Raw genomic sequence first — 11,641 nt, forward strand, 5'->3', positions numbered from 1 at the left:
TGTAATCAAACGTTTTTGGTATTACTAATTAAAAGTTTGTAATGCTAATATTGTTATAAAAATATATTGAAAATAAATCAATAGAGTAAACTCAAGCAAAATAATATAATAAGACATCTGAAACCAGTAGATGAGGTGTTCCAGGAAACTATCTTTTGTATAGTAATTTCCCTCATACGGTATAAATGGTTAAATAAAAATCTATTCCCAGGATACAATGCCTACTCTAAATCAAAGCTGCACTCTTTGATTTCCCAACCACAAGAACTCAACCCAAAAGAATGAAGAATTTGGAAGAAAGTAATTTCGAATAGTGGTTGTATATATATGAATAGATCTAATGATTAGGCGGAAAGATGTTTTATGGAAGATTGCATAAAAGTTATTTTCAAGACTTCTGTAGAATGCCCATTATATAGACAAGGTTTTTGACTTTTGCCAACTGGTTCTTCATTTTAAATTTAAATTTAAAAAAAAACAGTTAACAAAGAGTTATTTACTTATGGAAAAACACATCAGTTAGGTTCAGAGAAGGCAACATATGAATTCAAATTTAAGATAGCATTCTTTTTTCTTTCTTTTAAAATAAATATTATTATTAAATAATACTTATATATTATTTTATATATAACAAATATAACTGAAGATTACGCTAGTGACATAGTTTTCTAAGAACATGCTCCATTAGGCAAAAGAAGAAGAAGAGAGAAAAGAGTGATCTTTGTGATGTATCCTAGTCCAGACTATCCCCTTATTCTCAATTAGCTTATCGTATTTTATTCACTGATCGTCAATATTTATCCAAAAAAAAAAAAATTGGAAACAATATTAGTCTACTCCTATTTCCTAGCTAGGCCCAATGGGCAAAAAAATCACTTGGATATATCTTACATGCCGTTTGGAAACTTTGGTATTAAAAATAAAACTATGTAGATGTGGATCAGCACGAAAGCAAACTGGACAAGAGCTTCGTTTTAGATGACAAGGTAAAAAGATGAAAATGGTAATCGCATAGTTAGTGAAACCGGTTAGTAATTAGTACAACAATTGGGGGGGGGGGGGGGGGGGGGGGAGGGAGGAGCGAAAAGTAAAATGATAATAGCAGTAGTAAAAATATAAAAATAATCGCACGATGGGGAAAGAGTAAGAGATAACAACGAGCATAGATCATATTTACTTTTGTAATATTAATACATGCATACACAAATAGGAGAGAAATTAACTTTGAGTACAACTATTGCACTCATTATTTTCAACTTAAATTGCATTGATAACAGCTTCCTCTCATACTATTTCTGTTGCATAATTAGATCCATGCATGATCTCAAGGAATGCTGCAAGAAGTTAGAAATAGAGAGCGTAGTCAGAAACCAGCTGAAATGACCAAAACCAATGAAATGTAAACAATAATAACGATAGATTAAAATTCTAGACGAAGAACAAAATTCAAAAATAGGGCATAACGGAAGATATGTTTTGGTCATGTTAATTAGGTTTATTTTCGATCCAATACTTTCTAGGAGTGTTTGTCATATCTGAGATTTATATGCCAATAAAAAAATATACCTAACTTCTATTAGTATCTTTAATTTATTTTTATTTATTCTTATTTTATATAACATTAGGCTAACTTTTTAAAAAAAATTCTCATCCCCTTTGATTTCTCTTTGATCCCTTTTGTTGGAGCTATTACTCTTTGGTGACTCGAACCCATAACCCTGAGATTGTAGGTGGGAGGTGATGACCATCCGAGATGAGCTTAAAATGAAACGTTATGGTCAGTGACTAGTCGACTCCAACTTGTTTGAGAATATTGATAAGTTGTTGCTGTTCTTGTTGTAGTAAACTTAACATATATAATCTTTTTTATTATCAGGTGTAGTTTAACACGTAATTACTATATAAATGATCCGACACTATCAGTGCATAAAAACTTAAACTCATGCAATCACAAAAATAATCAACGTATATAAAGGTGAATTTACATACCTTTTGCAGTTAGTAGTAGCAGAGATGGGAATATTGGTTGTAACACCACAGCGTGATGGTAGGTTGGTTGCAGCATCTGGTTTAAGATTAGTATAACGAGCAGCAGCAGTCTTAACACATTCACAAGCATCTTGCCTATCTTGTTGGGTTGGAGTCATTGCTATTACTCTTTTCACACCATCACAACATGGCCCTGTTGGATCTCCACCTTGTGTTAAGTAAGGTACACAAGGCACTAATGTTGCATCAACTTGGCCACAATTAATGGCTTCCCCTAACTTCACCACAGCTAGCACCATTAACAAAGTTACTACTGCAGCTCCCTTCATCTTAATTCTTGTTTTTTATTTTCTTTTAACTTCAAGTATATGATGTAGAAGTGGAAATGGAGTTAAGAGTATTTATAGTAGTTTGTGGGTGCTTGTGGACAAGATTATACTTGGAACATGGATAGCGTGTTGGACATAACTTTTTGCGGAAATTTGGTCTTGTAATTCCTCAATTCCTCCTTTAGGATGTCGTTTTGCTACTAAATTTTGTAAAATAATGGACACAAGTTTTTCATTTCTTTCCTCGTTTTGGAACTTTGCTTGTTGAAGGAAGGAATTCAGGAAGAGAACGAGCTTTTTTTTGTGAAGAACTGTTCACGTGAATACTAACTCAATTAGAAGCAGTTTTAACAGCTGTTACTTAAGATTAAATGAATCCCGATCCCAAAATATTATTGATGTATACCACTTAATTCTTCTCAGAAAATCATTGTATTATGTTTACTCGAATGTGTTTGATATGATGTAAAAAAAAATCCTGATTATATTGGTTTCTATTATTTGGTTATATATGTTAATTGTTGCACCAAAAATAAAGAAAACTTGACTTCCGTCACTGATTGGCGTAAGTCATATTTCTCTTGCATAATTTACTTCAACCAAAAATAAATATATTATTCAATCTTTAACATTCAAAACTATCACTAATATATCACTAACACGGGAAGAAATTGAACCAAGAAACTAATTTTCAAAGTAAAACATTTTACGTCATCCCAAATGCACCAAATGAAAATCTTAGCTTATATGTGAAAAGCTTGTCTTAGCCGCTTGACTTTTAACTACTACTATCACCACGTAAATTCTTCTCTCACACCTTAATTAAATCTATCAACCAAAGCTTCATATAATTGTTCTCCGATCTTCATCAATATATTATAGTATTTGAACTATACAATAAACACCTAATGTTTGGAAGTCTATTTTGTTCTTTGTTTTCAATAAAAGACGTCTCTTACGATTATTTACGTGTTTTCCCCATCTCAACTTTATCTCTATCGCATTCATACAGTTAATAGGTTAAAATTTGCTTATCCCTTAAACTCAGAGATTGAGATTGAGGTCCAGGCCAAGTTTTGCACTTAATTTCTTCACTAGAACAACTCAGCGAGAAGATTATTACTCCCTAGTCCCTACTGAGGTTCCCTTCTGTCTTCGTTTATCCTCTGTACAGAAAAATGCAGGATAGCTCATAAAGGGCTAAAAAATTCTGGACCTTTTTGACATAAAAAACACCATAATTAACTTCTTAACTGAGCATGTATAGCATCTATTAACATTAAACCATTTCAGTTAGCCACTATTTTCTCCCAGAATCAGCCATTCATAGCAGAATAATGCATGGGACAAAGTGAAAATTTCAAATATAGATTCTGTCAAGCTTTGAAAGGCCTAGGTTCGCAGCTGGGCTATAAGGTTCAGAAGTCTCTTTGGATCTCGTATTGAAAACAAGGAGGAAAGAGTAGAAATAAAGTGGATGCATTGAACCAACAAACTGTCAATAAAACCCATCTGGGCATCAAGTAACTTGACAAACATTCAAACTTACATTTTCACCGGTTAAGGCCTAACAAGCCCCGATAAAATCACGGGTTCAGTGCCTGTGGTTTCTTCAAGCCAGGTAACGATATAACTTCCTATCTGTTTTATCTCTCTCCAAGAATTCCCGCTCAATCAAAGACTCAATTCGTTTCTTTATGACAACTGGGTTTGGCAGGAAGCGAGAATTTAGCTGCTTCGTGACCTCAGCAACTATATTGTTGTGATCGAGCACCCTCCGAGATTTCATGATTCTGACTATTGCTGCCTCAATCTGTGGTTTCCGGTCCTCCTCCACTCTTTGTCTAGTCTCCTGTTTTTCAGGCTCTGACTCCTTTTGTGCAACAACAGTACCTATCTTTACCTTGTAGAACTTGCTAGAGAATTTATCATTGAAGTAAAAAGCATCATCCTCAACAATATCCTTGCTCATTGGTTCCTTCCTCAAAACATTCTTCCCCTTAACGCATGCAAGAGATTGTAAGCACCTCTTTAAATCTGAAGCTGGTATTTCTGTAGCCTGCTCAATTTCTTTGTAACTCAACCGATCAGCATTGTTGAACAGCATAAGGATGCACATCTGGTAAGTGGAAACGTTAAGTTCATGCTTTTGTCCCTTTCCAAATGTAGCTTTCAAATCAGCAGTCCCCATATTTGTCTGCCATGACAACCTCCTACCTGTATGAGTGCCGAGATAGTATGTCTTGAACTTATCACAGACCCCCAAAATTTCAGGAGGAAGATTGCAAGTAGTAACGGACTGTGTTGGCCAGGACCCAGTAGTAAGGACCTGGACTGTGAGTGAAGGACCATCCGTGATCTCAGCACCCACAGCAGCATGAAAACCCTGCATTGTATCTTGTGAGGTCTTCATGTCAGTAAACATGCCTTCCAGTTTTGATGTGAACTGGTACCCGCATTCTGTTTTAAGCTTAACTATCAAACTTCTCTCAGCGTCATCAGATACTGTCTTGCCTGAGAGAAGTCTCTTTGCCAAGTGCTGCTTGTAGTACTTCTCAAACACATCTTTCTCCTGAAGGTAGCGAAAAAGCATCATCACTTTATCCAATACAATCTCTACATCCTCCTCAGTAACCCCTTTCAGCCCTTTCCGAAGTTTGTCATCCACAAATAAGGAAATGAACTCTGGTGATCGTGGATTCAGATTAATAAAGTACTCAAATGAGGAATTGAGGGCATTCTGGAATGTTTTGTCATTGTTAAATGCTGAACTTATGATCTTATCATGCTTATCCTTCTCATCCAAAAGCCTCTGCACAAAGTCTACAGGATCCTTTAACCTTTCTGGATCAGTGACAAGCTGCTTACCAATTTCTCTAATATGAGAAGTCATGACATCTCTAATCAGTGCAAGTCCAGTTGGCACTCTACGGAACAAGTTGTACATCCTTCCTAAATCTTCATACTTGTCATCTACGATCATATTCACTAAGCCTGAGTTCTCCATATGAACCAACCTGTGCATATGGCTTTCGATCATCTCTTTCTCCACCACATTAGTAATTTTGGATTCACTTTTTGCATCCAAATAGTGGGACACTCTTTCAATCTCTTCGTTGAGACGTTTCTCAGCTTTCTTCAGATAATCCCCACAATCACAGCACTCAATGAATTGCTGAGACTCAAGCCGATAAAAATCTGCTGAGACTTCAAGGAAAGGCTTTTCAAAGTCTTCTTGGTATACTGAAGAACCTAAATCCATTAGCATTTTTATTACATTCCTCATCAAACCCCTGTTTATCACTTCACCAGTCCTCTCATGCTGAACAAGTTCAAGAAGTGTGTCCTGAAGCCTTTTCTGGATTTTGCTAGAGTGGATGATATGGTCTCTCCATAAATTCAAACCAAGCTCATGAACAGGTGTTTTATGTGTACTGGGAATGAAAGTTCTATCCATATACATTAAAATATCTCGAATCATTTGCAATGCCTTGTTATGCTCTGCCCATTTTCGATTCAGTTCTTCCAGAAACAAACCTCCCTGAGCAGCTTCAATAGATTTTGCAATTTCCTTCAAATGTGATGTCATAGTTGATACAAGTCCTGAATAGAGCTTCTCCCCAAATTTGTGTAGGACCATGTTATATGCATTTCTGCAGATGCCAGATACTAACAACATCAAAGTAATATAGCTGACTATGCAAAATAAAGCTAGGTTCGGATTGAAGAAAGTAATAGGTTATACATGGTCACATTGTTAAGCAAGAGTTTTATTAAATAAAGGTGGCGAATCTTCTCCTTTAAGAATTACAAGAAATAAAGCTTGTCACTAGAGATCAATTATGGAAGAGAATGATTAAGCGCATTAATTCTATAAACATCTAAACCTTCATTCCAAAGAAATGGTATGTGATGTGATATCTAGGAAATTATTTGTTCGTGCCAACTGGAAAGCTTTATGGTTTATGCACCAAAACAGTTGGCAAACAAGCTAACATGTTTTAGCTTTGCCATCAACAACTATAATGACACAATCAAACTAAATCAAGTTTACAATAGACATATCTACTGTGTCTGTTCCTAAACCACTAGCATATTATTTTTCTTTTTATGATAAGTTCTAAACTACCTACGCCATACCTACCTGAATAAACTGGACACAGATAACACTTTGGACTTAAAGTACATGGACACATCTAACACTTTGCACTAAAAGAACATGGACAATTCTAATAGAATGCACTTAAAAGAGAAGCATATTTCTGTATAAATTATCAGTTTATCACATTGCTATTTAGAAGTTTAACTGACAGAGAGAGGCCTTTTACAAAACTACAAAAGATATACATTCCACTTATTAAAATCTAAGTTCAAGCTTCAAGAATTGGGTTATGCTTCTTAGCTCTATCCCTCTTATGACATAAGTGTCTGTGTGAATCTACTATAGGCTGTGCATGTATCCACCTAAATGACAGAATAGTATCTCTATATCAAATTACATTTGCTTCCCCTCATACAAATATAGTCACGCAAAATCACTACATCGATTAAACTCGAGGAAATTTCTTTTCCTCTCAACAAATAAAAGAACATCCTCATTGACCCAACCAGCCTGACGTATCAGCTTTTATGTTGCATCAATGCCAATCTAACCTTGAGCGCATGTTAATAAAATTAAGGTCAAAATTGTGACCACAAATCCTTCACTACCAACTGTCGGCAGAGAAAGGAGCCTGATTGGGTGGAAGGAAGAAGTAATAAAGAGAAAAGCATATTCCAACATTCAATAATCTAGAGTTCTGTAACACTAAAGTTTCCCTAATTTTTAACTGACCAACAAACAGATTAAAAGGACTCCTAGCAATGAACTTGTAAAAACTCTATATATTAGTACTGCCCAAGTCTTGGTGAGCAAAGTTACCCAGTATTTGAGCTGGTGGAAGGTAGCAGGTACCTGGAATTGTCGAGGTACCTGGTGGAATAGTCGAGGTGCACGTAAGTTTTCCCAGACACTACCGTCATCAAAAAAGAATCTATATTCTAGCTTTGATGTTATAGTTTTGAGTCCTTGACACAATTATCGGAGCAAAGTTAACCTCCATGGCCAAGCAATACTGGGTAAGGGAGGCCAGGACAAACAAGAAATAGCAAGTGAATTTGCTGAAACTATGCACACGACAGATAGCAGTTATATCTACAATAGCTAATCACTTTTCTAGTTTGTAACTTTGTATAATACTTAGTTGTAGTCAAAACATAAGCCAAGGTACAAGGCATGAAGCTTCTATGTTACTTATTCCTCAAACACAGGCAATTACTTCTGCGCTAAATCAAACAGCTTAAAAAGATAGCAAAATCACAAATGAAAATCTTATGAAATAAAATAAAACGAAGGAAGAGGAAGCAAGCAAACCTATAGAGCTCTTCGAAACTAAGACCACTGGCGTTGTGATTGTAAATCTCATGAATCGCATGCTCTAGGATCTTCCATGTTTTTTCAGCATATTTCGGATCCACAACGACCCGATGCTTAAACGCCTCTATCTGGAAATTTCTCTTCTTCTGTGCACTCATTTTCTCTCTCAATTCCCTAAACTCACCTGCCGCCGACAGAATATTCTAACTTCCTAAACCCGATTAAAATCCGAAATCGAACGATCAGCTCTTTAATCACCGATCTAAAAGAATTGGGGATTTAGGGTTTCTCTGCAAATGAGATTGTAAGAATTAGGGGAAAGCAACTTAGCGATTAAGAAACTAGAAATAAAATTAAGGTTTGAAATTAACGAAGCAGATTTTGTGAATTAGAAAATTAACATCATGGATTAACAAGTGAAGATAGCGAAGCAGAGAGCCATTTTGGTTGGTTGAAACTTTGAGACTTTGAGAGTTTTCTTCTTTTATGACACTGGCACCTATCTAATGTGTTTCTTATTTTTACTTCTTCTTTTTTTCAATTATTTTTCCTTTACCACCCCCTCGAGTCTCGCTTTTTCTCTTTTTCTCTTTTTCTTTATTGGAGCCTCTCTTCTATTTTTATTGGGTTTTGAGTCAATATTTGTGACTTTTAAGTTTTAAGCCCAGTAAACTGGCCTACAAAATTAACCATCAACTTTGCTGAGGACTGAACCGATACATGTACAGTTATAATCAATGCTATAAATACATTTTTCGATTGAACGCTATGGTGCGTTTCTCGACAATATTGTCCATTTGGTGATGCGTTTCTAGGGAATGTTTAAGAAAATGTTAGTTTACTACATAATTGTTTTGAATATAATGTGCAGACATCTAAAGTTTTTGCTTCATTGATTTGACAGATACCAAGATTCAGATGAAAAATACAAGAAATTTAATAAAATTCGAACTATAAGACATAAGAGGAATGCAGAATAAATAGAGCAAAAAATTACCTGGCTTGGTTCTTTTGGTAACAACGAACAAGAGGAGACAGATGGGCTATTCCCTCTGAGATATCGTGGGCCAAGTTGAACCTTATCTTATAGTAGGTCCACACCAGTTTTTGGGCTGCTACAATATTATGTGGCTTTTTATAATGAATGGACTCTAGCTATTATACCTTGGAGCTCAAAATCTTTCCTAATTTCGGATATGTTATAAAATAAATATTATAAAGTAAAAATAAATATAGAGAGAAACTGATATATTATTCAACTTTCAAACTTATGTTCATAATGAACTGAAAACTCCTCTATTTATAGAAGAAAGGAAGCAACTGCAAGGCTTTTCAGGAAGCAGCTGCGAGACTTTTCTTGAGCTGATTGTAAGTTGTCTGCATGAGCTGCTTGCAACCTGCCTGTTTAATAAGAAGCTGCTGCAAATTAATTTATTGAGTTACTTGCAACCTGCCTGCATCAGCTGCTTGTAGATAAACTTCAATAGAGTACCAAACGGATAATCTTCTTCAGGAAGATTATTTAACACTTAATACACAATTGGAATACGTTCCATGGTATTGAGGACTTGTTCGATTTTCCAACACTTGGCATATAATATAGCATCAAGGAAGGAATAAACCTCTTTTCGAAAGAGTTAGAAATTGATTGGATTGGAGGGGGAGGGACGAATCGGAGCGACAAAGGGCTGAATCTCAGTGGATCGTGGCAGCAAGGCCACTCTGCCACTTACAATACCCCGTTGCGTATTTAAGTCGTCTGCAAAGGATTCTACCCGCCGCTCGATGAAAATTGTACTTCAAGGCGGACTATTCCAATTGACACGTACACATATAATAGGTGCTGAGATATGCCCTCATGTTACTACATAGTGAAAAGGATTCATGATAATATACACAAAGGAACAAAGTGATTGTTCAAACCATATGAGCCACATACACCGGAGAGAAAAAGAGTGGCTCAAGAAGGATCTCAACACTAGGCTGCTTTACCTTAGATATGATACCACATAGGTAAAAATTATGATGGTGCGTGCATAGGCACAAGTGAGAAGATGTTATCCATTCGAATCAGAAGGTTCTGTAAGAAATTCATTAGGTATAGTCCCTTGTGGAGAATTTAGGGAAGTAGTGGGAAGTATTAACCTAAGGTTATAACTCAATTTCAAGGACATAATTACAGAGCTTCTAGTTGCCTCATTAAAAACCTTACAAGAAAAACCCCATAGGAAAACCTTAGTAAGGAAAACAGAGTACAACGCGTATTTCACCTCCCCCCCTGATGAAAACCTTGTTCCAAATATTTGAGTTTTCGTACATCAATCTTGTATACCACCTTCTCGAAAGTTGAAGTTGGCAAAGATTTAGTGGACAAATCTGTTAGATTGTCACTTGAACGGATTTTTTGCACATCGATGTCATCATATTTCTGAAAATCATGTGTGTATAATAATTTTAGTGAAATGTGCTTCGTTCTATCTCCTTTTATAAATCCTCCCTTTAATTGAGCTATGAATGCAACATTGTCTTCGTATAATATTGTGGTTTTTGTTTTATCACATTCCAACCCATATTTTTCTCGAATAAAATGAATCATTGATCTCAACCATACGCATTCCCTACATACTTCATGATTAATTATTATCTCAGCATGATTTGAAGAAGTAGCAGCCATCGATTGATTTGTGAAGCGTCATGATATGACAATACCTCCACGTGTAAATACATACCCGATTTGAGACCGAACTTTATTGGGATCGGATAAATAACTTGCATCTGCATAACCAATATGATCTGCACCACCTTTGTTAGTATTAGAAAGATACATAAGTGCACCAATTGCACTGAGATAGAGTATTTGAGGACCAATGAGTTCCTCATCCTCTTCTGGAGGTCAGAACTGATCCTTATTCACTTCAAGTGATCGAACACCCATTTGGTGTACTTAATGGGTGCGCTTTGTCCATGTAAAAGCGTTTAAAGACCTTTTCTGTGTAGACAGATTGATGGATAAAGATCTCGTATGCTAAATATTCAATTTGCAGACTAAGACAAAGTTTATCTCTTTGAAGCTATTATGGAGTTCCTATGAGATTTATGTCATTAAAATAAACAACAAGTATAACAAAGTTTGATGTTGTTTTCTTTGTAAAAACGCATGGATAAATGAAATCATTTATATAACATTCATTCATCATTCAGTGAGGCGATTATACCACATGCGCCCTGATTGTTTTAAATCATACAAAAAAAATTGTAATCTGATTAAGTACATTTCTCGAGACTTTGAATTATATGCTTCAAGCAATTTAAATCCTTCAGGGTTCTTTATGTAAATTTGATCAAATGAGTCATATAGGTTATGACTTGCCTCTAAATGGCATGACATCTTCAAGTGTCTAAACTATAAGTCTGATCCTCACAATAGTGTGCACTATATTCACTACTAGAAATTCGGTAAAAACCGACCAAGGTCGACCGATCAACTTTGGTTGGTCAAAAAACCGACCAAAGTTGGTCGGTTTTTCAAAATATTTTTTTTTTAATTTTTTTTTCGAAACCGACCAACTTTGGTCGGTTTTCTTTGGCGCAAAAATACGAAAAACTATTTTTGAGTCCCGCGAAATTTATGTTTCAAGAAACCGACCAACTTTGGTCGGTTTTTTAATTAAAATAAATAAAAATTAATATTAAAAAAACCGACCAAAATTGGTCGGTAATTTTACTTTTTAAGAAAATCGACCAACTTTGATCGGTTATTTTCGTGCGAAAATACAATTAAAGAGCATAAATCAAATAAAAGATAGTCTTAAAATAAAATATACCAATGATCTAGTGGTAGAATAATATCCTGCCACAGTACAGACCCCGGTTCGATTCCCAGATGGTGAATCTTTTTATTACACAA

General features: G+C 35.5%; 2 protein-coding genes across 3 annotated transcripts; both read right to left on the bottom strand.

Annotated features, from left to right (window-relative positions):
- Positions 1-1,144: 1,144 nt before the first annotated feature.
- On the bottom strand, positions 1,145-2,376 carry LOC104114344 (non-specific lipid-transfer protein 1-like). The gene is made up of 2 exons (XM_009624768.4): positions 1,990-2,376; positions 1,145-1,334 (listed from the first exon to the last, which is right to left on the bottom strand). The coding sequence occupies exons 1-2, from the start codon at positions 2,316-2,318 to the stop codon at positions 1,325-1,327; spliced, it is 339 nt and encodes a 112-aa protein (XP_009623063.1). The 5' UTR covers positions 2,319-2,376; the 3' UTR covers positions 1,145-1,324.
- Positions 2,377-3,779: 1,403 nt separating this feature from the next.
- LOC104114345 (cullin-3A-like) lies at positions 3,780-8,274 on the bottom strand. 2 transcript variants are annotated; one of them, XM_009624770.4, is made up of 2 exons: positions 7,732-8,274; positions 3,780-5,987 (listed from the first exon to the last, which is right to left on the bottom strand). In XM_009624770.4, the coding sequence occupies exons 1-2, from the start codon at positions 7,790-7,792 to the stop codon at positions 3,931-3,933; spliced, it is 2,118 nt and encodes a 705-aa protein (XP_009623065.1). In that variant the 5' UTR covers positions 7,793-8,274; the 3' UTR covers positions 3,780-3,930. The 2 variants fall into 2 exon arrangements, with proteins under 2 accessions (XP_009623065.1, XP_009623064.1); XM_009624769.4 differs by having other exon boundaries at positions 3,780-5,971; positions 7,732-8,269.
- Positions 8,275-11,641: the final 3,367 nt, after the last annotated feature.

Source organism: Nicotiana tomentosiformis, chromosome 2, assembly GCF_000390325.3.
Source record: "Nicotiana tomentosiformis chromosome 2, ASM39032v3, whole genome shotgun sequence".
In the NCBI taxonomy this organism is placed as follows: domain Eukaryota; kingdom Viridiplantae; phylum Streptophyta; class Magnoliopsida; order Solanales; family Solanaceae; genus Nicotiana; species Nicotiana tomentosiformis.

What these genes read in the sequence shown, in the direction of transcription:
- LOC104114345 (XM_009624769.4), bottom strand. Translation starts at nt 7,892, where the DNA reads ATGAGTGCACAGAAGAAGAGAAATTTCCAGATAGAGGCGTTTAAGCAT. An exon ending in AGTTTCGAAGAGCTCTATAG is followed by an intron (nt 5,972 to 7,731) that starts GTTTGCTTGCTT and finishes TGGCATCTGCAG; the next exon opens with AAATGCATATAACATGGTCC.
- LOC104114344 (XM_009624768.4), bottom strand. Translation starts at nt 2,318, where the DNA reads ATGAAGGGAGCTGCAGTAGTAACTTTGTTAATGGTGCTAGCTGTGGTG.